General features: G+C 42.5%; 1 protein-coding gene across 1 annotated transcript; it reads right to left on the reverse strand.

Annotated features, from left to right (window-relative positions):
* Positions 1 to 1,733: 1,733 nt before the first annotated feature.
* On the reverse strand, positions 1,734 to 22,764 carry OSGIN1 (oxidative stress induced growth inhibitor 1). The gene is made up of 6 exons (XM_030204292.1): positions 22,654 to 22,764; positions 15,923 to 16,023; positions 11,090 to 11,226; positions 9,819 to 10,010; positions 6,829 to 6,920; positions 1,734 to 3,568 (listed from the first exon to the last, which is right to left on the reverse strand). The coding sequence occupies exons 2-6, from the start codon at positions 15,993 to 15,995 to the stop codon at positions 2,554 to 2,556; spliced, it is 1,509 nt and encodes a 502-aa protein (XP_030060152.1). The 5' UTR covers positions 15,996 to 16,023; positions 22,654 to 22,764; the 3' UTR covers positions 1,734 to 2,553.
* Between the last annotated feature and the right edge of the window lie 879 nt (positions 22,765 to 23,643).

A 23,643-nucleotide genomic window follows, 5' to 3' on the forward strand; every position in this document is an offset into this window, starting at 1 on the left:
TAAATTTCTCATGGAATACTGTTGCTCCAAAAGGGTTTAAACAATGAGGTGGAATGGTTAATTTAAGCAATCAGCTTGGTTTTAGAAGTTTTAGCCAATCAGCATTGAGGGAGGGGTGATGCTCTTTCACGCATATTAATTTAGTGTTTTATGGCAGTTAACTGACATGTTCGGGCCTTGGAGATTGTGACTTTCTGGTATGTAACCTGTATTTGAGATAGCATTGGGATTTTTGATTTATTTTGCAGAATTTGGAGCAGGATGTGCATTACGTGCTTTTATATTTTTAGAGTCTGTGATTGTTCCTCCTGAGGAAGCGAGTAGCGAAACTCAGATCCGTGTTGAGGACAATCTCCGATGTGTGCATGATCAGAGTTTGTTAGTCATGATGATTTTAAAGCACTATCTTAACTGATGTGAGCGCTGGTTGGGTATATTACCTGATGGACACAGAATGAACAGAGTTGTGAACAGAGGTCACTTGATGAAGACACTGCAAAAGTGAAGGATGCATTGTTTGAGTGAAAACGTTCATCTGTGGTGTATTGGCTGGCTATATTCCTCAGCAGGTAAGTGACTGTGTACCACGTTCATAAGTGACTGTCTTCACTTCTGACTGGACTCTGAAGTTACTTGGATTATTAGTTGAAATGGATGGATTTGTAATAGGTAGGTAAATAATAAAGTATAGGTATCCAGTCTCATGTGTAAGGTTGTACATGATTTTAGTTAGCACATTTTTCTAATAAATTATGAAATGTTGTATATTTATTGATTGCTAAAGGTAAACGTTCATCACGTTCACAGAGGGGTCCTTTTACAAAGCTGCGGCAAAAAGTGGTCTACGGTTGTGTGGGTATGGCCTGGAACATTTTTTACCACAGCTGGGAAAAATACTTTTTTAATGGGCTGGGAAATGGACCTGCAATATTAAAATTAGCACATTCCTATTTATGGCCTGAGCCCTTACCACCACACATTGACCTACAGGTAAAGGCTCACACTCTACCCACACAGTAACCATGCAGCACATGCCAATCAGAGATCAAAGGGCTGATATTCAGACCACGGGTGATAGCCTGGCTAACTCCCATGGTCGGTGGTGAACCTAGATATTCAATGCCAGGTCATTTCCGGTGACAAAATATTTATTTTTGGCTAGTTTAAAGTTAATCGGCCAAGCCAATATTCAGCGCTGGCCGGTAAAGTTTAAATTGGCCAAAGGTAGGCCTGCTATTTGGATGGCCTGATTTGGCCATGAAACTTAGCTGACAATGTGCCAAATATTCCACTTATCCGCTAAGTGCTGACCGCGAATATTCAGCGAGAGTTAATATATTTCTTGCTGAATATTCGTTGATAGCTGGTTAAATGCTATGTAACCGGCCAGGAGCCGATCCTGGCTAGTTAAATAGTGCTGAATATCGGGGGTGGGGGGGGGCTCAAGTGTTTATTTCAGTAGGATTTAGCACAGTACAGCCCCAACTTATTTGTATTCAAATTTAAATCACTATTCAGTTGAATATGAATAATGTATTCAGGACACTATTCGGGCAGAGTCGAACCGAATACGAATGTTCGGTACAGCCCTAACAGTTAGGCATCTATGTGGTGTCCATTCTATAAGGAAAGTAGGCACCTATTTCCTTTACAGAATACTAGCATAACTGATATATATATATATATATATATATATATATATATATATATATAAATGCAGCTAGATGCGAGTGCTTACGCCAGCCATAGAGCTGGTATAAGTGCTTCTGCCTAAATGCTAGAGATACTTGTGTATTCTATAAGTTGCACTTCTGAGAATTCTGCCCAAATTCTACCATGTGTATGCTTACCTGGAAAATATGCACTATGTAAGACATATGCATATTCCCTAAACAGTGCTTAGGCATATATTTGGCATTTACGCACGTGTGTGCAATTATTCTAATCACTTACGCATGAAATAGGTAAATAAATGTTAGCACCTATTTATAGAATTACCCTCATCATCACTGTAAGACTGGTCTAGTCTGCTTGGATTTCCCATGCTGTTACAATCCTATAGTCCTCAGGCTTGGTGTTAGACATTCAGGGGCCCAGGGCAGAAAGGGGGCCCAAAAGTTGGCCTTTAGCCTATGGCTGCTTTAGGTGTGGGGGCCCAGGGCAATTGCCCTATTTGCCACCACTTAACACCAGCCCGTTAGTCCTCAACTCTTGTTAGGCTTTATTCTAGGTTCCTTATAACTAAGTATTCTCAGTGCGTATCACATGCTTTCCAGAAATCTGTTACTGATATTTTTTTTTTGCCTTTGGCATGAACCTACCACTCTTTCTGTGAAGAAATGTATCCTAACATTACTTAAAGGCATTTTTTTTTTTTTGCAAGAGCAGGAGTATTAAACTTCATGTCAAGGTTTATTTCAAGATCTACCTAAGAACTCCTTATAATGTTAATGTTAGGAGACAAACCTTTACTTTCCCTTCATCTAATCCTGACTGATGTCTGTATGTGCCCAGTTACAAACAAACAGTAATAGAAATTCACCTGCCTATTTGTTAAGGAGGCTTATGGTTTACCTTCCTTAACAAAGACTTGGCAGCAGCTAGAGCACCTCCTTGGACAAAACGGACAAAATAATCTCCAGCTAAAGGTCCCACAGCGTAAAGTCCTTTTTCCTGAACACATTCATAGGTGAATGAATTAATATCGATAGGATTTCTTTTGGCATTGACTGGATATTTATTATCTATTGCTAAATGAATCCCATTGTTAGGCAAAAAAGACAGGTTAGGGTTTGAGCCAATGAGAATTACAGCCATTGAAATATTATAAATCTTTTGATGACCATTCTTGTCCTCAAACACACATTTTTTGTCATCTTTAAAGCTTAAAATATGATGTTCAGGAAGGCTGACATAACCTTCATATGGCCCAGAATCAAAGATGGACTGTTCCCTCATCATCTGATAAACTTTATGGTATTCTGGGTACATCATTTGGGGCAACTGATTGAATATTAGACCGTGATCATTAACTTTTCTCCGAAAAGCATGGATTACAGGGATATTACAGTGATGAGCAAAAAGAACTGCATCTGCTGCGGACAGCCCAGCACCTATGATCAAGACTGGATCCGACATCTTGTGTACCTTCTGCTCTCTCACAGCATTTTCAAGAGCAGAGATACCATGTGAGATGAATGGAAGATCTTCACCTTTCACCCCAAGCCAAGATGGGCTGTCAGAGGTTCCTGTAGCTAAGATGACATTTTCTGCATAGATGGAAAAAGGTTTCTGAGATCCGTTTTCAGAGTTAACAAATCCATCCACCTGAAAGAGATTTCTGTTGTCCCTTTGGACACTGTCCTTTTGCTCAGGAAGGTTCAAGAGAAAATAGTTGTTTACAGAAGAATCTGCATTCTCGTATGTCAAATTATTATCCAGATTCATTTTCCTCACAGAAGTTACAACACTTCCGCAGATAAAATTGTCCTGGAGACCTTTCTTTTTTACATAGTACTGATAATATTCAGCGATGTCTCCTGCTGTAGCCCTGTCATTTCTTAAGCTCCTGAAATGAACAGAAAAAGCATTCAGAATGCGAACATGATGAAAACTTCCAGGATATACAGCAACATATTTCTATAGGTTGATAGAGACAGACATAGATCTCGCTCTCAAATGATATTTTTAACTGCATACAAATATAGAGCTATATAAATCTCTCTCTCTCTACATGTATATGCATAGTTATAAATAGCTAGCTTAGGGGCCCTTTTACAAAGGCATGTCAAAAAGTGGCCTGGGGTAGTGTGGACGCGTGTATTGGATGCGCACTGGACCATTTCTCCAGCGTGTCTGGATAAAAGGGTTTTTTTTTGAGACAGGAAATGAACGTGCGGCAAAATGAAAACCAGCGCGTGTCTTTTTACAGCCTGAGCTCTTAACGCCACCCATTGACTTAACGATAAGGGCTCATGAGTTACCCATGTGGCAACCACCCAGCATGCACCAACTGTGTTTATATACGTGCGCCAAACTCGGAATTACCGTCAGGTGCACATGCTAGCCGGGTGGTAATGCCAATTTTACATGAACTGCACGCATGTAGGCTCTTATGCACTTTTGTAAAAGGGCCCCTCAATATAGATACTAGACAGAAATGTTTCTATGGGTTCACTATGTATTCTAGGGCAGGGTTTCCCAAGTCAGTACTGGTGTACCCCCTTGCCAGTCAGGTTTTCAAGATATCCACAGTGAATATGCATGAGATTGCTTTGCATAGACTGCTTCCATTGTATGCAAATCTTTTTCATGCATATTCATTGTAGATATCTTGTAAACCTGACTGGCAAGGGAGGTACGCCAGGACTGACTTGGGAAACACTGTTCTAGGGAATATGCATTTTGATCAATACAGGTTTTACTATTGTTAATACAAAGAATTTAGTATTGTTGCCCATGGGCCATTTTTAATAAAAAAAAAAGTTGATAGGAAATTATGGCTACAGATTAAACTGAACTCTTATCAAGATACAGGAACTAGATTAGATTTCTGTTCTTTGTCAGTTACTTAGAGTATTGTGCAGTGTATATTTCCTCTTCTGATACATGTGGCTCATGGACAGTACGTGGTCCCAGCAGTCCATTTTTAGTGCCCCATAAAAACTTTAAACTGGCTTACCTGAAGGATGCAGTGGCACTGGGGGGGGGGGGGGGGGGGGGGGGGGGGGGGGTAGAGAAAAGGCCCTGCAAAGCTCCTCTGGGTTGCATGTGCCTGCGTGCCATACATGTTCACATTGATACGCGTGCATGCATATCAATATGAGGCACATGCTACCCAGCTTTGTGAGGCCTTTTCTCTACCTGCCTCCCAACAGTGCCCCATGCTCCAGGTCAGTTAATTCAATTTTTCTGCCACTGATAGTTATTAACCGCGTATCAGTTAGAATTAAAAACAATTGGGCAGGAAAGGAGATATCTGCTGTTGCCTTTCTAGTCAATATTGTGCTTATGTCAGACTTGCGAGTTCTTGTACCAAGTAGAGCACTGCTGAGCCCGGCACTCAGACCAGGTTCTGCTTGGCGGCTGGACAACCCCGGGTTTCATCTGCGCTGACCGCCATTCCCCAGAGGTTGAGCCCCTAGGTGCGGGTGGCCTGCAGGACTTACGGGACGGAGCTGGAAGCGGGGTGATGAGTGTATCGGCCAGGCAGGCAGGCAGCAGGTCAAGAGAGTAATCCAGGTAGAAGCAGCAGTCAGTAGGCAGGCAAGAGAGTAATCCAGGTACAGGCAAGTCAGTAGGCAGGCAAGAGAGTAATCCAGGTACAGGCAAGTCAGTAGGCAGGCAAGAGAGTAATCCAGGTACAGGCAAGTCAGTAGGCAGGCAGCAGGCAAGAGAATAATCCAGGTACAGGCGAATGTCAGTAGGTAGGTGCCAGGCAAGAATAATCCAGGTACAGGCGAAAGTCAGTAGGCAGGCGGCAGGCAGAAGGGTAATCCAGGTACAGGCAAAGTCAGCAACGAGGGACCAGTAGATAAGAAGCAGACTACAGAATTAGAAACACCTACCAAAGTAGAAGCCGAAGCATGGAGTCCAGGGAGAGCTCAGCTGATAAAGTGCTGGCGTCTGACATCAGCAGGGAGAAGGGGCACAGCCATAGGACAAGAGCAGGGGAAGGAGGAACCGAGAAGCCAGGCAGAGAGAGAGAGAGAGAGAGAGAGAGAGAGAGAGCAGAAACAGGTGGGTGGAAGCAAAGCAATTAAGGAGCCTACAACCACCACTCTCTGAACAAACCCAGAGAGGACTACACACACATGGCTCAGGCAGTGCCAGCCAAGTGTGCGTGTCGACGGGACCCCGCGCAGCCCGAGGACGCCGCTTGCGTTGAGGTAGGGGACATGACAGCTTATTGGAGTTGCTAGTGAGATTCCACCTAAAGTGCTGTGTTTAGCTTTGGGGGATGCACCTTGGTAAGGATCACAAATAAGAATATTTTCCATTTCCAGTTAGCAACATCGGTATAATAAGATTTGGGCAACACAAAAATCTGCACCTTAAAACATTCATTATTTTTTGTACAGGTTATTCATGTAGCGCACATGCAATAAAAACACTGGAGAGGAGAGTCAGTGTCCATTGCGGAATGCCTGCATATGTGTTACTCAGGAGTCTCGTTTATGGGTTGTGCAACTGTTAATAAGCTAACATAAAGTGAGTTAAAAAAATATCCTTGCAGAATCAAAATTAGTATTTAAAATTACATGTGTAAGCCTAAAATCTTTTTGTGGCCTCGGAGCTTTCTTGTGGCCACTTTGCGGCCCTCTACATGAAAAGTTGGAGACCACTGGTTTAGTTAGATCAGTGGTTCTCATCCCAATCCTTAGGTTACACCCAGCCAGTTGGGTTTTCCACAATGAATATGCATGAGATAAATTTGCATACATGGAGGTAGTGCATGCAAATTGATCTCATGCATATTCACTGTAGAAATTCTGAAAACCTGACTGACATGGTGTGAGCCACTGAGTCACACTTACATAAAACAAGATTTCATAATATACGAATAAGTCTGTATGAAAGTAATTTGCATACTGTAAAAGGAAACACTCATGTGCTATCTCAATTATATCCTAATATCAGCTAATGACCTCACCTTAACTATTTCCATAAATCTCTTAACAGCATACTTCTCATCCATGATTCATTAGTTTAAAAAACGAGAGTTTTGTAAACAGCAATGCAGAGAAATCATTGACCATCAACCTCAAATCAAATTCACACACAAGCTTAAAAAAAGCTTATTAGATATAAAATAAAGGGCTCTCTCACCGTCTTTTTCTTCTCAGCCATTCTTTTACAGGAAGATCTGGAAGGCTCATCCATTCCCCACGACTCAAAGTGATCATGCCTCCCTCTATAGACTAGAAGGAAAAATAAATGAAAAATCAAAATTCCAAGTCTTTCATCATTTCTTTTTCAGTTTGTTAATGTGAGTTATGTAAATAGGTATTATTTAATGCAAAGCTCCATCACATTAATATGGGCTAACACAAGTTGGTAAATCTAGTTCTAAATTTAATTAATGGAGTGTATGGTAAAAATCTACTTGAGTTGCTAGTTATCTTTCATCTCACGCCATCATTTGTGTGAAATACGCAGAAATACAGGGGTCATTTTACAAAGCGGTGGTAGGGCTATCGCACGTGTAGTACGCACCAATTTGACACTACCGCCCGGTTAGCACGCCCACCTGGCAGTAATTTTGAAGTTTGGCGTGCGCCATTTCTCACGGTAGAAAATGTTTTTCTATTTTCTACTGCAGGGGGGCGTTCCCGGCAGTAATTGGCAGCATAGCCACACTGGCATGTGCTGCATGAATACCGCGCGTGTAGCAAGTGAGTCCTTAATGCTAGGTCAATGGGTGGTGGTAAGGGCTCAGGCAGTAAATAGCCGCATGCTACCTTTAATTCTAGAGCACAACCATTTACTGCCCCCACTGAAAAAAACCTTTTTACCCAGTCACGGTAAAAAATGGCCCAGCACATGCCAAAACCACACGCCCACATTAGGGGCGTAGCTGCGTGGGGCCAAGGGGGCCTGGGCCCCCGTAGATTTGGCCCTGGACCCCCCTGCCGACGACCCTCTCGACCCCCCCTCTCACCACCAACCCACCATCGTCTACCTTTGCTGGCGGGGGACCCCAACCCCCGCCAGCCGAGGTCCTCTTCTTCCTTTGTTCTGTTTCTGAGTCTGATGTCCTGCACGTACAACGTGCAGGACGTCAGGTTTCACAGAAACAGAACGAAGCACTGCAGATCACAAGGCTTTGTTCTGTTTCTGTGAGTCAGACTCAGAAACAGAACGAAGGAAGAAGAGGACCTCGGCTGGCGGGGGTTGGGGTCCCCTGCCAGCAAAGGTAGGCAACGGCGGAGGAGGGTTGGCGGCGGGAGGGGGGGTTGAGACAGTCGTCGGCAGGGTGGGGGTCAACGTTGGTGGTGGTGGCAGCGGCGGGGGGAGGAGGGCTAAAATGTGCCCCCTCACCTCAGGCTCTGGACCCCTCTCCCACCGAAGTCTGGCTACGCCCCTGGCCCACACTAGCACAGGCCACTTTTTACCACGGCTTAGTAAAAGGACCCCTCGGTGGGCAGTTCTATAAAGGGCATTGAAACGAGGTGCCCACAATCTGTGCGCTGAGATAGTAGTCTAAACTGGCATCTGGTTGCCCAGATTCTCTTATAGAAAAGAGTCTAAGTTAGATCAACAGTTAAACATCAACAAATACACCATGTAGAAGGCAGGTAAAAATGTTAGTGCCCAAATATTGCCACCTAGGTGTGCAACTTACAGCATTCTATTCAGCTAGTGGAGGGCAGCGCGGTGATCGCCCACCGCTGACACTGACACTGGATATTAAATGCCGGGCTGTTTCTGGCAAGCGGCATTGAATATCCAGGCTTTTGCTGGCTGGCTAGTGCATGCCCAATTAAACTGATATTCAGCACTAACTGGGGCTAGTGCATAAAGATAGGACAGCTATTTATGCAGTCCTATCTATGCACTAACCTTGCCCGGTCAGCGCTAAATAGCAGGGCATATCTTTGACCCACCTCTGAAATGCACACCAGATAGCTGGCTCGCGGTTATGCACTGACTGTGAATATTCAATGGAGATAACTGGTTATCTCCTGCTGAACATTCGGGGATAGCCAGCTGTCTGTGATTTAACCGGTCGCCGGCTGTCGCAAACCAGTTAAATCATTTTTAATATCGGGGGGGGGGGGGGGGTATAATGGTGATTAAGTGTATGATCCCCCCCCATGCCCTGCCCATATGCATGCACCCTATTTAGTTAGGTGCTAAAGCACTTAGGAACTCACTTTTAGAACAGAGCCTATGTGCAGTTATGTGCCTAACAGCTGTTTACCCCGTGACTAATTTCTGTGAGTACCTAAAGTTAGGTGCCTAACTAGTGGTGCATTATACAGAGTTGGAGGAAAATGTGCTCTGTATTACATAGAAGGGGAAGAGAGTTACCAACATAATGCCAACAATAGAACAGCTATTGTCAAGAAGTGTTGATGACAATAGCAGAGAATGCAATGACTTCTATAACCACAGAATGGTGGTTGCTGTGGTTTAGTGAGAAATCTAAGCTGATCCTAGAGCATGCACATATTTTCAAATTTAATAAAATAGCAAAATGAAGTTTTGAGAATTATATATTATTTAGATACAGAAGCATAGTCTGGGGTAGCAATCCTGGTCCTTCAGTTAAATTGGCCGTCTGCTGCTGACACTGGAACTTCCTTCTGCCTCAGCCTGCCCCGTGCTTGTGGAAGAAGGAAGTGACATCAGAAGGGGGGCAGGTCACAGCAAAGGGAAGTTCTGGCATCAGCAGCAGATGGCCGATTTAGCTGCCAGTGCCCGCTTTTCAGCCACTGCAGTAAAAAGGGGTCTCGGCACACATCAAAAACACACACCAATGCCAGCGCAGGCCCCCTTTTGCCGCAGCTTCGTAAAAGGACCCCTTAGATTTTTACAGAGTTCTGTTTATAGATGAATCACAGCATTTGTCACAAAAAAGACAGTTTTTTAAGCCTATATGTTGCAGCTCATGTTAGTCTCTCTAGAAGATAAATTCTGAGCTGTGCAAGTTCTGAGATTTTTCCTCCTCTATATGTTCACATGGCATTTCTAGAATCTACAACCTGGTTGTTGTAGTGATGTTTTGTCAATAATTTGCTGCACCCTTAGTTTTGCTCTTATTACAAATTTTATCATATATTTTGCCATACTAAACACTGTCTTGTGTTACTTACATGCCAGGCACCTCCAGGAAGACCTTTACCAAGCACTAAATGGGGAACAGCCCTTTCAGGCTCATACTGCCAAGTGAGGAGGGATTCCTCGTTCTGTCCAAAATCAGTGTCTGGTCTCAACAAAGTATCAAAGAGAAGTGAAACAGGACTATGGGATCGTCCTTCTAGACCTTCAGAGAGGTATTCCAGATCCTAGGAGGCAGAAATGTTTTCCAGACTCAGTATAGGTAAACGTAAAATTCAAATTTCAAATCACATCAAGGAAAGACCATTTCTAAATAGGATCACCCAAATTGTTATGAATAACGAGGCAGATAGAAAAGAAACAAGATGAGAAATTCTTTTCTAGTTCCAACATAGATCTCCAGTTAGTATATACATCTACCTTCCTCATCACCAGAACCTTCATCTTCATTCAAAGTGTTTCCACCTTTGGACATATGTATTCTATTTCCATATATGGGTCTTAATAAGTCAGCAATTTCTGCTGGTAGAATGGTGCATTACCTGCAGAAATATGCTGACCTCAATCGCTTTTAGTTTCTTTTCATCCCAATTAATAAGCTTCCTGGCTAATGCACTATCTGCCTTGCTAACCAAGACTATCAACTAGGGCTAGCAGTAATTGTAGGAGCAAAGTTGCTCCTCACTTGTCTCTACTACTCATTACACCAGGTGACCTCTTCATGTACGTTTGGGTAAATATCTAGAAGTACTTATTTGGTTAACTTTAATGGGATATTCAGAAAGATAACCAGTTAAGTTACTGTTTTTTTTCACATACCTGGATTAAGTTAGCTTTCACCAGGTATCAGGAACTTTCTAGCCAGAAACGCACATATAGCACACTCCCAAGTGCTCCTGCCCTGCACACTGCGTTGTGTGTCGTCAAGTGAAGCCAATGGATGGGGGTGTAATTTTGGCACCCCTGTCTCTATTGCACTCTGTGTGGCTGCATCAGCTGCACATAGTTTGCTACGCCCTGTCAGATAGCACTGAATGTCATTATCTGGCTGAAGTTTTAACCTGTCCCCAGCATGCCTTTGACTCCTCCTCACTGTAATTGGATAACTTTTGTCTGAATACTGAGATGTCTGGACAGAAATTATCTGGTAGCTGGGACAACAAACAAAAAAAATGAAGATTTGTCCTATTAACTCTCAAAGATAATGGGATAAATCTTTTAAATAGCAATCCCACTATTTGTCAAGCAGGAAATCCTGAAGGAAAAGTTGGCATTCATAGTGAAGAACTTTAATTTGTCTACAAACCTGATCTAGAACTGAGAGCCCTGATGCTTTCTCTAGTTTCTTCTGTAGAATAGGGTTAAGTTGAACCGACCCTTCTTTGATATAAGGTGTGTACCCAGAAAGCAAATAGGAAAGACAAATTCCTGAAGGGCCATTGCCTAAGAAAAGAAAGAAAGAAAAGTAACACTTCATTATTTTATATTTTATAACTTTTTCATGTGAAACTTTATTTAGAAGTCCAACGAAGCAAACACCCACAGAAGGTGAGCTCTCCACAGGAAAACCAACGAAAGTCAAAACACACAGTGGATCCAAAAAAGTCCTCTCACAATGAGTGTCTTCCTGAACAAGGTCTTTATTGACAGTAGCAGAATTGACCCGACACGTGACGTGTTTCGGCCGTGAGGCCTGCGTCAGGGGTCTAGTATTATCTGTAGAAAAAAGTACCTTGTAGATCAGATGAAAAAAATAGCACTAAAGCTGCTAACAACGATATCGTACACAAGAAAACGCTGTGCTGCTTTGTGATACGCGATGTATGGCAAAACATCGCGTATCACAAAGCAGCACAGCGTTTTCTTGTGTACGATATCGTTGTTAGCAGCTTTAGTGCTATTTTTTTCATCTGATCTACAAGGTACTTTTTTCTACAGATAATACTAGACCCCTGACGCAGGCCTCACGGCCGAAACACATCACGTGTCGGGTCAATTCTGCTACTGTCAATAAAGACCTTGTTCAGGAAGACACTCATTGTGAGAGGACTTTTTTGGATCCACTGTGTGTTTAAACTTTATTTAGATACAGTATAGAATACCTTCAAAAATAATAGCAAAACAATTAGCAAAAATGTTATCTTATTCTGAAGAGAAACTTTGCTTTGAAGCAAAGTCATGATTATATAAAGTTCTCATTAACATGCAGAGACAGGACTTCTTCCTATGAAGAAACATCAGCCACACCTGAAAATATAATGGCTAATTATCATTGCGCAACAGTTATGCAACAGCAAATTATAAAACCTGTGTTCACTCTTCTACCATAATTGTTCAAATATATTGACACTTTCTATAATATCACGCACTATAACATATTCCATAATTCCACCAAGGTCTTGTGGAAATATATGAACAGTACTGCACGATTGACCATTTCCTAAATAACAATTTAAAAATCAGGCTGTAGATTCTATATCATGATTTAAATGATAAGTATCTTATTTGGAGAATTATCAAGCTATTTCCCATTCTGATATGCATTACAAATAGACTTGTATATATCTAAATAAATCTGATAGTTGGTAAGAACTAATGATGAAGTGTTTGTTTCCAACAATTTTCTAATGAATGACTGGGTATACCACTGGCCATAAAGAGGATCTATAGTCAAAATAATTTATTGCTGGGAATAAGACAGTAACACCATCCATACAGATGAATAAATTGGGCTGGAGATAGAAATATTAGGAAAATAAATGAATGGAAAGTACTTAAAAAAATAAAAAGGTATAAAGCTGTCCATTGTATACAGTTCCCTTAAAATAACCGGCTCATTTAGGGCCATGTTTACTAAGCCACGCTGTAGGTGTGCAAACTTTTTTAGTGTGTGCTAACATACACTAATGCTAGAGACACCCATAGGAATATAACGGGTGTCTCTATCATTACCGTATGCTAATTTTTAGCAATGGAACAGGCGACTATTGAGGGGCATAATCGAAAGTGGGTGCACATCTCCCTGGGCGGCAATGCAAAGGGGCGGGACAAACCGTATTTTCGAAAAAAGATGGGCGCCCATCTTTTTTTCGATAATACGGGTTGTGCGGGGCAAATGCCTAGGATTTGGGCATTTTTGAGCTGGGTGCTATCGGTTTTCAGCGATAATGGAAACTGAAGGCGCCCAGCTCAAAAACGAACAAATCCAAGGCATTGAGTCATGGGAGGGACCAGGATTCGTAGTGCACTGGCCCCCCTCACATGCCAGGACACCAACTGGGCACCCTAGGGGGCACTTTTACAAATTAAAAAAAAAATTAAAATAGCTCCCAGGCATAGCACTCTTCCCTTGTGTGCTGAGCCCCCCAAATCCCCCCAAAACCCACTGCCCACAAGACTACACCATTACCATAGCCCTAAGGGGTGCAGGGGGGCACCTACATGTGGGCACAGTGGGTTTTGGGGGTTTTGGAGGGCTCAACATTAACCAGCACAAGTGGAACAGGTGGGGGGGGGGATGGGCCTGGGTCCGCCTGCCTGACGTCCACTGCACCCACTAACAACTGCTCCAAGGGACCTGCATACTGCTGTCAGGGAGCTGGGTATGACATTTGAGGCTCGCATACAGGCTGTCAAAAAAGTTTTTAAAGTTCTTTCTTTGTGGTGGGAGGGGGTTAGTGACCACTGGGGGAGTCAGGGGAGGTCATCCCCAATTCCCTCCGGTGGTCATCTGGCCAGTTGGGGCACTTTTTTGAGACTTGGGTCATGAAAAAAAAAAGGGTCCAGCAAAAGCGACCCAAATTTTCTCTTCTGCCCCCCCTTTTTTTTTCGATTATCAGCCGAAGGCGCCCATCTCTCCTCAGCCGATAAACACGCCCCAGTCCCGCCTTCACCACGCCTCTGACACGCCCCCATCAACTTTGTTCATTCCCGCGACGGAGTGCAGTTGAAGACGCCCAAAATCGGCTTTCGATTATACCGATTTGGGCGCCTTTGCGAGATGGGCGCCCATCTCCCAATTTGGGTCAAAATATGGGCGCCCATCACTTTCGAAAATAAGGCCGTATGTGTGTGGTCAAATAGGTGTCTAATCTTAAAGATGCATTGAAGCCTAAGGCCCTTATTTTAGAAGTTCTAATCGTACTTTGGATGTCTGAAAACCGGCATGTAGACATCCGTACTGCATGGACATCCAGATCCCAATTTTATAAAGCCAGGATATGCACATCTAAAACTGCTGTACATCTTTATGGCAAAGGGGCCTGGTTTGGAAGTATTTTGGGTGGCACTAGGGAGGATCCAAAATCTGGACATCCAACTCCGATTTCAGAATGTGAATGGATGTCTATGTCGAAAAAGATGGATAGTGGTATTTGTACCTTGTACCTAGCACCTCCAGTTATAGAAAGGTGCTCTGATTGAGCAGTTCTCCACTGCAGGGATTTAGGGAAGTCATTTTCTTAATCCCCCAGGTGTTGCTGCCCACCTCGAATATGAAACTAGTAAGCAACCTGGGCTCAGGAACTATGGACGTTCATGTTATAAAAAGGCTACACAGATATCTATATGGAATATCCTAATGTATACAGCAGTAGACTGAAAGTTAAGGGATCTTGAGTTCAAATCCCACTGCAGCTTTGTGATTATTATTTTTCAATTGTGAATCCTCTATGGACAGAAAAATACCTATTGTACCACATAAGACTGAAGGTTATTGGCACAGTGTACATTCAGGTACAGTAAGTATTTTTCTGTCCCCGGAGGGCTCACAATTTAAAAACAACAACAACACAAAGAGCTGTAGTGGGATTTGAACCAGGGTCCCCTGGATATCAACCTACTATCTAACGCTTAGGCTAATCCACATGGACATCTGTGTGACCATTTTATAACATACCTAAGCTGCCACAATGATCTCCATGTCCCTTAGTGGTCCCGTTCACAGCTTGAACACTTCAGTTTGTAAAAAGGATGTTCATGTTGGATGTCACCAGCACATAGACATCCATTTCACAACAGGATCTGCTGATGTAAAGACTGCTCTAAAGTACATGAGAAATGGGCATCCATATGTGACATACTACCCTGGATGAAATCCTTGTGTATACTTTTCCTTTCTTAGCACTGTCCCTGCCTCATTTCAGAAGGACACTCCCTGAAGGTAGCAATTTGGAAATGGAGTAATCTGTCCACATGAATTATTGTTAAATGTGCCTAGGTACCTTTGAAAATCATCTTTACAGTATTATAGGACTTAAAAATATGACACATGCCAATGGACCCAGGGATAGCAATGCTCATATCTAAGGGAGCATTCTAAAGTACTGGTTTCCTGCTGTGACTTACTGTATTATTTATTTAGATTTAGCTCATACCTTTTCAGTAGTAGATCAAGGTGAGTTACATTCAGATACTTTTAAGTATTTCCCATCCCCAGAGGGCTTACAGTCTAAGGGACTCTTTTATTAAAGCTTAGTGTGTTAGTTACAGCTTTCAGGCCCTGTTTACAAAGGAGCGCTATGGGAATCTACACGGTTAGCATGCACTAATTTTTAGCGTGCACTAAAAACGCTAGCACATTTGTAAGCAGGGCCCTTTATTTGTTAAGTTTTAGTTGCCTCTGCTTTCCTCTATAGTTTTCTAAAGTTAAGATTTTGGTGTGTCTGTTTTCTGGTGTACTTGGGATCTGTCCTGTCACTCAATGGCGTTCTGTTTTCTTTTCTTTTTACGTATTTGTGGAATTTTGTAACTCACTTAGATATGGGATTTCCCAGGATTTGGAGATTCATCATAAATGAATAAATGCTGAGAAGGCAACATAAAAAGCAGAACAGATGAAAACATCTATATGAAGATGAATTTATTCAATCAGCAATGCTGAACTGATATGTTTCACCTTAATTTTCACCTTCGTGATTGTTCTTTTTATTTTTACCATGCTTCTAGTTTGTAATGCCACCCAAACCACTACACAATAGCAATATCAACTAGACTGTAAAGGGAATCATGATCCATGTCCCCTCACTCAAGGAGTTTTGCTGTAGTGACCACAGCCTTCAACCACTACCATAACAGCGAATGGGACTAAAGCAGACACCAAATGATCTGGAAGCGAGGAGCAAAACAAAAGAATATTTACCAATAATGACAACAGGAAGTGGCTTGTATTCCTCCATTGCTGGATATTCACTGAACAGGGAGCACATTTTCATGAGGAACTTCAATCCATAAATGAAGATTCTATAATGACCAAATAAAAAAAATATATTAATTTACTAAGGTTTTCCAAACCGAAGGGTTTATAAATAAACATCACTGCTTTCTTTAGAGGTTAGATCGTTTCAAAGAAATATGTTGCTCCTAGCATTAATATTCTGTGGTGTAAACCTCACTGAACAAGGTTATTCAATTGATGGTTGATAAGTGGATCCTGTCCTTGGGACACACCTAGCCAGTCTGTTTCTTAGGATATCCACAATCAAAATGCAAGATGGAGATGTACATACAATGGAAGCAGCATATGCAAATTTATCTCATTCATACTCATGGTGGATATCCTGAAAAACTGGACTAGCTAGGTGTGTCTTGAGGATTGGATTCTTTTAGTGCCCCATGATAGAAACCGAGTGTTGCTTACGTATAAAAATCAAAACGTAACAACGCTCTAAACCTCAGGCAGTCAGCCTCTGGTTTCTGAGGGCTTTTCTCCACAGTAGGACATAAGCACAATTTATGTAATAGTATTCCTCTTGCAACATCCCTTTCAGGTTGGTGTCTGGGGACCATGGCCTTCTCCTGCTCCCCCTTTGGTACGCCACTGTGCAAAACTTAACCCTAAAAAAGTGTGCATCTGAAATCGCAGGTATAAACAGCACATCATTTTCCTGGGGTAATTTTCAAAACAGAAACTTTTGAAAATCTGCCAGAGCCCACACAGAGAAAGTTATAAGTGTCCTTTTTACCCATGTGTTATAAAACTAGTTGGGTTGTACCAAAGAGTCATATTTGATTCAATTTGGCTTCAAATGCTGAATAGTGATTTAAATTTAAATATGAATAATTCAGGCCTTTACTGTGCTAAATCCTACTAAAATAAACACTTGATCTCTGATTTCACATTGATTCTTTTATTATTTGTTATGTTAAAGCTCAATGCCAATTATTTGTATTCGGTATTCGTATTTGGTTGAATAATATTTTTCATTATTTGTATTCGTCCAAATAGTAAAATATGCTATTCGATACATCTCTAGAACCTACTTTATAAATTCAAGTCTACATGCCTAGCTGTTAAATTTAGTGCCTATGTCCTTTGAATATTGGACTAATCTCTAATCCTGTGAAATAAAGAACTGTAAACTCTGATTATGATTACAGTACTGAGCAAAAAATCTTTTCCATACAAGGTTTTTTTTTTTCCATGTCACTGGTTAGCAAAGGTCACATTCTTCTTCTTTTTGCTTACACTGAACTACAAAACAGTTTCCAGACATGCAAACAATGTGGAAGTAAAATACTACGAGCCCTGTTTAATAAGCGTTAGCGTCTTTAACGTGCGTTAGCCATGTACATGCGTTAACGTGTACGCACCTACAACTACATGGTTAGTGTGCGCGCTAATTGTAGGCGTGTTAAAAATGCTAATGTGCCTTAGTAAGCAGGGGCCTAGGTATATATTGAAATATAGCATTTTGATGACCTCGCTACTTAACAAAATGGCTCTCGTTATTCTAATTCCTTTGTTTGCTATAATATAAATTATTGAAAACAATATTAAAATTTCAAGTTTACAAGTGAATGAGTGGTGTACAATCTACTACGAAAGGGAGAAAAAGAGGGGAGGAGACTAACAACAAAGCTAGGGTAAGGGGGAGAGAATTACAGTTTCGGCCATGGAGAGGAAGAAGGGAGGCACATAAGGACAACTTTGTGACCCAGTCTTGCACCAGCCAAACCGTGCTAGCAACTGTATGCCTCAATAAAGAGAAATTTTTAAAATCAGTTTTAAATTTCTGCTGAGATATTTGGAGGCTGAGGTGTTGTGGTAAGACCCTGGACTGAAAAAATGGACCATCTTGTAGTATCATAAATGATTTCGCCAAAAGAAGGAACAATGAGATGATTTTGTTGCGATGATCTCACTGTCCTCGATGGGCAGTATATGGAGTAAGACAGCAAGAAAGGAATCGGGGTTCACCTGAGAGCCTGACCTTATATACTCAAAGGAGTATTTTATATGTGATGCGATGTGAGATTGGTAGCCAGTGGGCTGTCTTCAGTAGTGGTGTAACATGATCATATTTTCTATTCTCAGTGATGAGTTTAATAGCTGTATTTTGTATTATTTGAAGTTTAGTAGCCAGGACCTGCATAACCTGTCTTAGAACCACTCACCACATACATCTGATAAATAGCTACTGAATTCACAGCTTCTGCTTCCAACTCCACAACATTTGAGACCACCCTGATACACTGCCTAGTGTGAACTGTGTAACGTTTGGTGTTACCAATTATGGAGCATAGCTTTATAATAGCAGTGCTCAGTCAGAGCTTCTTAAATAGAAGGTCAAATGAAATGAGATGAGACATAACGTGTAATAAATTTCTGTGGAATACTGCCCGACATAAGATGGCATTCTAGCAGCTGTAATGGATCAGAAGAAAGAATGGAATAGCTTTTTATTGGACCAACACCAAAAATGTTGTAACATAAGCTTTCAATACTCCAGTGGTAACTTTGTGCACATCTGAAAAAGAAAACTGGTTTTGAAATCTCGTGGACTTTTTTTTTTTTGTGAAAGCATACTGGTCCTATAAAGTTCCACAACCTAGATAGGTATCCAAAATTAGAGAGATTTTATTGGTACATTACTATCAGTGGTAAAGTGAATGCCTCTTGAGCGATAAGTACCATATTTTTCACAGTTTAAGAGACAGTATTACAGTTTGGTTTCCAAGCTCTCTCTTACTGCTCATGAGCCAGAATTCTTATCTACTTCTATCAGACACTGCATTTCACAAGATCACACCTCTAGCACAAGGCAAAAAAAAAAGAAATGTTATAGCAGTATTTCTTGTAGAATTGAAACTGTACTGTCTCTAAATGAGACCATGACTTTCTAAATTCTTTGGAAAAATATACTTTTTGTTGTAATGCTTCATATAAATAATAAAGGTAGCATGCATGCTTCAGGTTTGCTGCCAACATATTTCAGTCTGAAGAGCAGAGGGTAACCATGTTGTTCTGGGTCATAAGGGGCCTGAATTAGTAAGTCTGGTTTAATGTCACTGCATTTATTTTTCTATATATCTAGAGAACAAGAACCAGGACTAGATCAGCCTTTCCAGGGCCAGTCCAAGGGTCTCTGATATCCTAGGAGATTCTTCAGATGTGTGCCCCCACCACCCCAGGGTGTTTCAAGGCCTCACCTATCATATCTAGCATCTTCCCTTCTATAGTCCAACATCTCCATACCCTCCCCCCACCTGTGGAGTCTGGCATCTCCCCTTAACTACCCCCCCTCGTGGAGTCCAGCATCTCTCTTCCCTACCCCCCACTCTGTGGTGTTCAGCACATCTCTCTTTTCCTCCCCCCCCCCTCAAGGTGTCCAGCATCTCTCTCCTTCCCTACTTGCCCCCCTGTGGTGTCCAACATCTCTCTTTTTCCCTATCTTCCTCTCTCTTCTTCACTACCTCCCCCCCTTGGTGTTCAGCATCTCCCTCCTTTCCCTATTCCCCCTCATGGTATCACCATCTCTCTCCTTCCCTACTCCCACCCCCCAGAAATCCATGGTGATCAGCATGTCTCTCCTCCTAAATTCCCCCTCCACCACGGTGTCCAGCATCTCTCTCTTTCCCTACCTGCCCCCATGTGGTGTCTAGCATATCTCTCTTTCCCTACCTTCCCCCTCCCCATGGTGTCTAGCATATTTCTTCACTACCTCCCCCCTTGGTGTTCAGCATCTCACTCCTTTCCTATTCCCCCTCATGATGTCAGCATCTCTCTCCTTCCCTATTTTCCTCTCCTGTAGTGTTCAGCATCTCTCTCCTTATCCACTCCCCCCAGTGTCTAGCATTTCTATCCTTCTCTATTCCCCCTCCCATGGTGTTAAGCAAATCCCCACCCTTTCCCCAAAGTGTTCAGTGACTTCCCTTCTCTTCCTTACCCCTTCTGTGGTGGTATTCAGTTTGCCAACACAACACTTGTGCCTAGCGGGGGCTTTGAGCTTTTGTGCATTCTCAAGGCCCACTGGGTCCTGCTTTGTCTGAAACAGGAATTTCAGGTCTTGTGCATACCAGAAGCTTATGGTCATGTGCTGAGCATGTCGGTGTTATGTCAGCAAGTTGAGTGAAATGCCAATGCCACTGCAGAGGGGGTAAGGGAAACAAAGCTATGGATCACCTTGGGGAGAGGATGGAGAAATACTGAATAGAGACATGTTGATTGCTGTTACATGCTCCCAAACTGTGCTGCCCTGGGCAGATGACTAGTCTATTTAGTGGTTGGGGCAGCCCCAAGCCAGCCCATTCTAACTAAAAGCTATATGGTTATTTTAAATCAGCAGTCTTCACACCCTATCCTACTGGGCCACAACCCAGTCAAGTCTACAGGATTTCCAAAAACAAATACGCATGACACCTATTTGCATGCACTGCCTTCATTTTATTTGCAAGTAAGTCTTCTTGGAAACCTTGAAAACCCAGGAGAACCAAATTTGCAGACCTTTGCTCTAAAAGATAGGAGTTTATATGCTGCTAATTTGTTCAAAATATACAGGGGTCAATATTTAAAGCTAGTTATTCAGGTAGCAGCACCTCTTACCCAGATAACTAATGCTCTGCAGGCTCAGGCAGTGACATTCAGTGATATTATCTGATAATGCTGCTAAATATGATGTCTCACTGTCTTGGTACTATCCAGGTAGTGCTGGGGTAGTCTGGAGTTAGAGCTAAGGCAGAATTAAAGTTATCTGGGTAGTATCAATATTCAGACCCAGTACCTAGATAACTCTCCAAGCAAGTTAAACCAGAGAAGTAGCTATCCTAACTTGCCCAGATAGCTAACTGGCTACAGGTACTAAATATCAGTTGTACCCAGATTGATTCCAGCAGCTGCCAAATATCCAGATATTCAGTGCCAGTATATCCAGGTACAGCCCAGTGCTGAATACCTGGTCTAGAAAAACCCCCAGTGCCCAGTGTTTAAAAAAATGCTGATCATGTGGATTTAACACTCCACAATATATAAATATGCATCAGGGTAAATGTGACCTGCATATGCACCATGGATCATTTCTTCTTTTTCACCTGCAGGTGATATTATCAGCTGGCTCTTTCCTGGAACTCTTTAAAATTCTACCTAGGTGAATCATGAGATCTGCTTATCGTTGAATCGAGCAGGCATAATGTCCATGCTTTCAGTCTAGATGAAATTTCTGTAGAATTTGTGCTAGTATGTTATAAAGACACGTAGGGGTCCTTTTAGTAAAGCTTAGTGCAGGCTAAATGCAAGGAGAAGAAGTGGTCTAGTCTAGTGGTTAATGCACCAATCTTGACATCCAGAGGTGGCTGGCTCAAACCTCACTGCTGCTCCTTGTGATCTTGGGCAAATCACTTTGCCCTTCATTTCCTCAGGTACCAACTTAGATCATGAGCTCTCCAGCAACAGGGAAATACCCAGTATACCTGAATGTTGCTCACCTTGAGCTACACAGTTTCACCAGTACAGACCCTTTGTGTATATTTTATAAAATATGTATGTAAGTTGCATCTCCTTCCCCAAGAATGCTTCCACTAATTCCAGCTAGGCTGTCTGCACATGCCTTTATGCATCAGTACCCTGGGCATTTATATAAGGATTTATTTTGGCATGCGAAAACACTATTTTCGGGGCAAAAGAAGTTTATAAAATTACCCTTGTATAAAGCAATTTTGTCATTTCCGCAGGTAAAACAGTGCATTTACCTGTGCAAATAGGTTTTTACAAAATTACTTGCCCCAACTGCAGAAAACAGTATCCCTGGCTGTCAGATGCAGAAAAACAGTATGTTTCAAATGTGGCACATAAACTTCTTAATTACCATGGCAGCATCATTGGTAAGGTCCTTAACAAAGTAGTTGAAACGTAACCAGGAAAAATACAAAAGGTTACAGCCAGATTTATTTGGTTTTTTTTTTCATGTACATTGTCCTTCACAGCAGAAGTCATTTTTTGCAGTTTGGGCATTCAGGATATGTGCTTATTCAATAAAATCTGCAGCTTATTATCACCAGTACCTAACAAAACACCTGTTTAGCAGTTCTGTAACTCAGCATAAATTCAGTCACATGTGTAAGCTAAGGAAGTTATATTAGTAGTGGGGGGGGGGGGGGGGGGGGGGGGGGGGGGGGAGACCGATTCGGCATTTGGGGGAGCCCCCCCCCCCATACCCACCCCAATGAATTTACTCGATCTCATAATTATACTCAGTTCAACACCATGTGACTGAATGTCTTGTGAGGACATAAAGCAAGTAAATACTGAGTAACCCAAATTATTCAGTTGCCTAGTGTCACGTTTGAACTATACATCTTTATTCAGAGAACGTTTTGTATAAAGAATTTTAGAATGAGTGCAAAGTACTATGATCCTACGGACACTTCCTGAAAGCTTTGCTAGAGTACTGTAACCTCCCCCTACCCACCCACCCTCCTTTCGCATAATTCCAGATGTGAAATTATATAACGTGAATATAAAGCCTCCTACTAAACTACTCACCTGTTAGATTCCAGTTTCCTTACCATACCAGCAATATCATTATTCCACTGAGGAAGCGTCAAACTGTTAGCAATATCCCCCACCACCCCACAGATATTCCTAAAGTTTCTTACCTTCTAAAAAGCTAGAAACGGACCCTTTTCTGTCACTCTCTGCTTCTGGGTACTTCTCACTGCTTCTTGAATCTCTAGATTTTTCCTGTGAAGCTCCAGTGTGCTGCTGGATTAAATATATGCCTTAGGAAATTTGATATGAAGGGGAGGAGGAGCTGAAAAAGAAAGGTGGGACGGAATGAGAAAAGTACACATATAAGCATGAGTCAGCAGATCATGACTGAGTTACGTGAATGAATCGTGCTTGTACAGTGTGTGACAGTCAGCCCAGTTACAGTTGTTAGACAGCTTTAAAGGAGACGTACATTCAGTTTAGACAGGTCTTCAATTTCAGGCAAAGGAGGGCAAAAGTAAAATAAAAGTCGGGAAAACTGCAAGAAAAACTGCCTACACACCAAGTTTCTTTTGTCCAGCAGCTCCAACAGTTTCACTTTCTGCAGCTTCAACACAAAAATCCCACAAACAAAAACTTGTCTTAAGAGCACTGATGAACACCTGATTCTCAAATTTAGCATTTCAGGGTACAAATATCACAGTGCTTTCAGCAGGGGCGTATCTGAACTGCGGCGGTAGGGGGGGCCAGGGCCAGAGTGAGGGGGCACATTATAGCCCCCCCCCCGCCGCCGCCATTGCCGATCCCCCTCCCCCCAGCCGCTGCCATTGCCATTCTGTTTCTGAGTTTGACGTCCTGCACGTACAACGTGCAGCGACGTCAGACTCAGAAGAAACTTTCGGCGCCAGCTTTACTGGAAGAAGAAATGAAAGGACCTCGGCTTGGCTGGCGGGGGTTGGGGGTCCCCCGCCAGCTGACGGAATTCTTTTAACAGCAGCCGGCAGCGGCAGGAGGACGCGGACCTCGGCTGGCGGGGGTTGGGGTCCCCCGCCAGCGAAGGTAGGCGACAACAACGGAGGGGGAGGGTTGGCAGCGGTAGGGGGGTCCAGGACAAAATCTGCGGGGGCCCAGGCCCCTGAGGCCCCACGCAGATATGC

This window comes from Microcaecilia unicolor, chromosome 5 (genome assembly GCF_901765095.1).
Source record: "Microcaecilia unicolor chromosome 5, aMicUni1.1, whole genome shotgun sequence".
Taxonomy (NCBI): domain Eukaryota; kingdom Metazoa; phylum Chordata; class Amphibia; order Gymnophiona; family Siphonopidae; genus Microcaecilia; species Microcaecilia unicolor.

Excerpts from the sequence above, each read along its gene's own strand:
- OSGIN1 (XM_030204292.1), bottom strand. The coding sequence starts at position 15,995 with ATGAAAATGTGCTCCCTGTTCAGTGAATATCCAGCAATGGAGGAATAC. Across the intron at positions 11,227-15,922 it reads ACTTCCTGTTGTCATTATTG|GCAATGGCCCTTCAGGAATT; the intron begins GTAAATATTCTT and ends TTCTTTTCTTAG. Across the intron at positions 10,011-11,089 it reads GGCTCTCAGTTCTAGATCAG|GATCTGGAATACCTCTCTGA; the intron begins GTTTGTAGACAA and ends TCTGCCTCCTAG.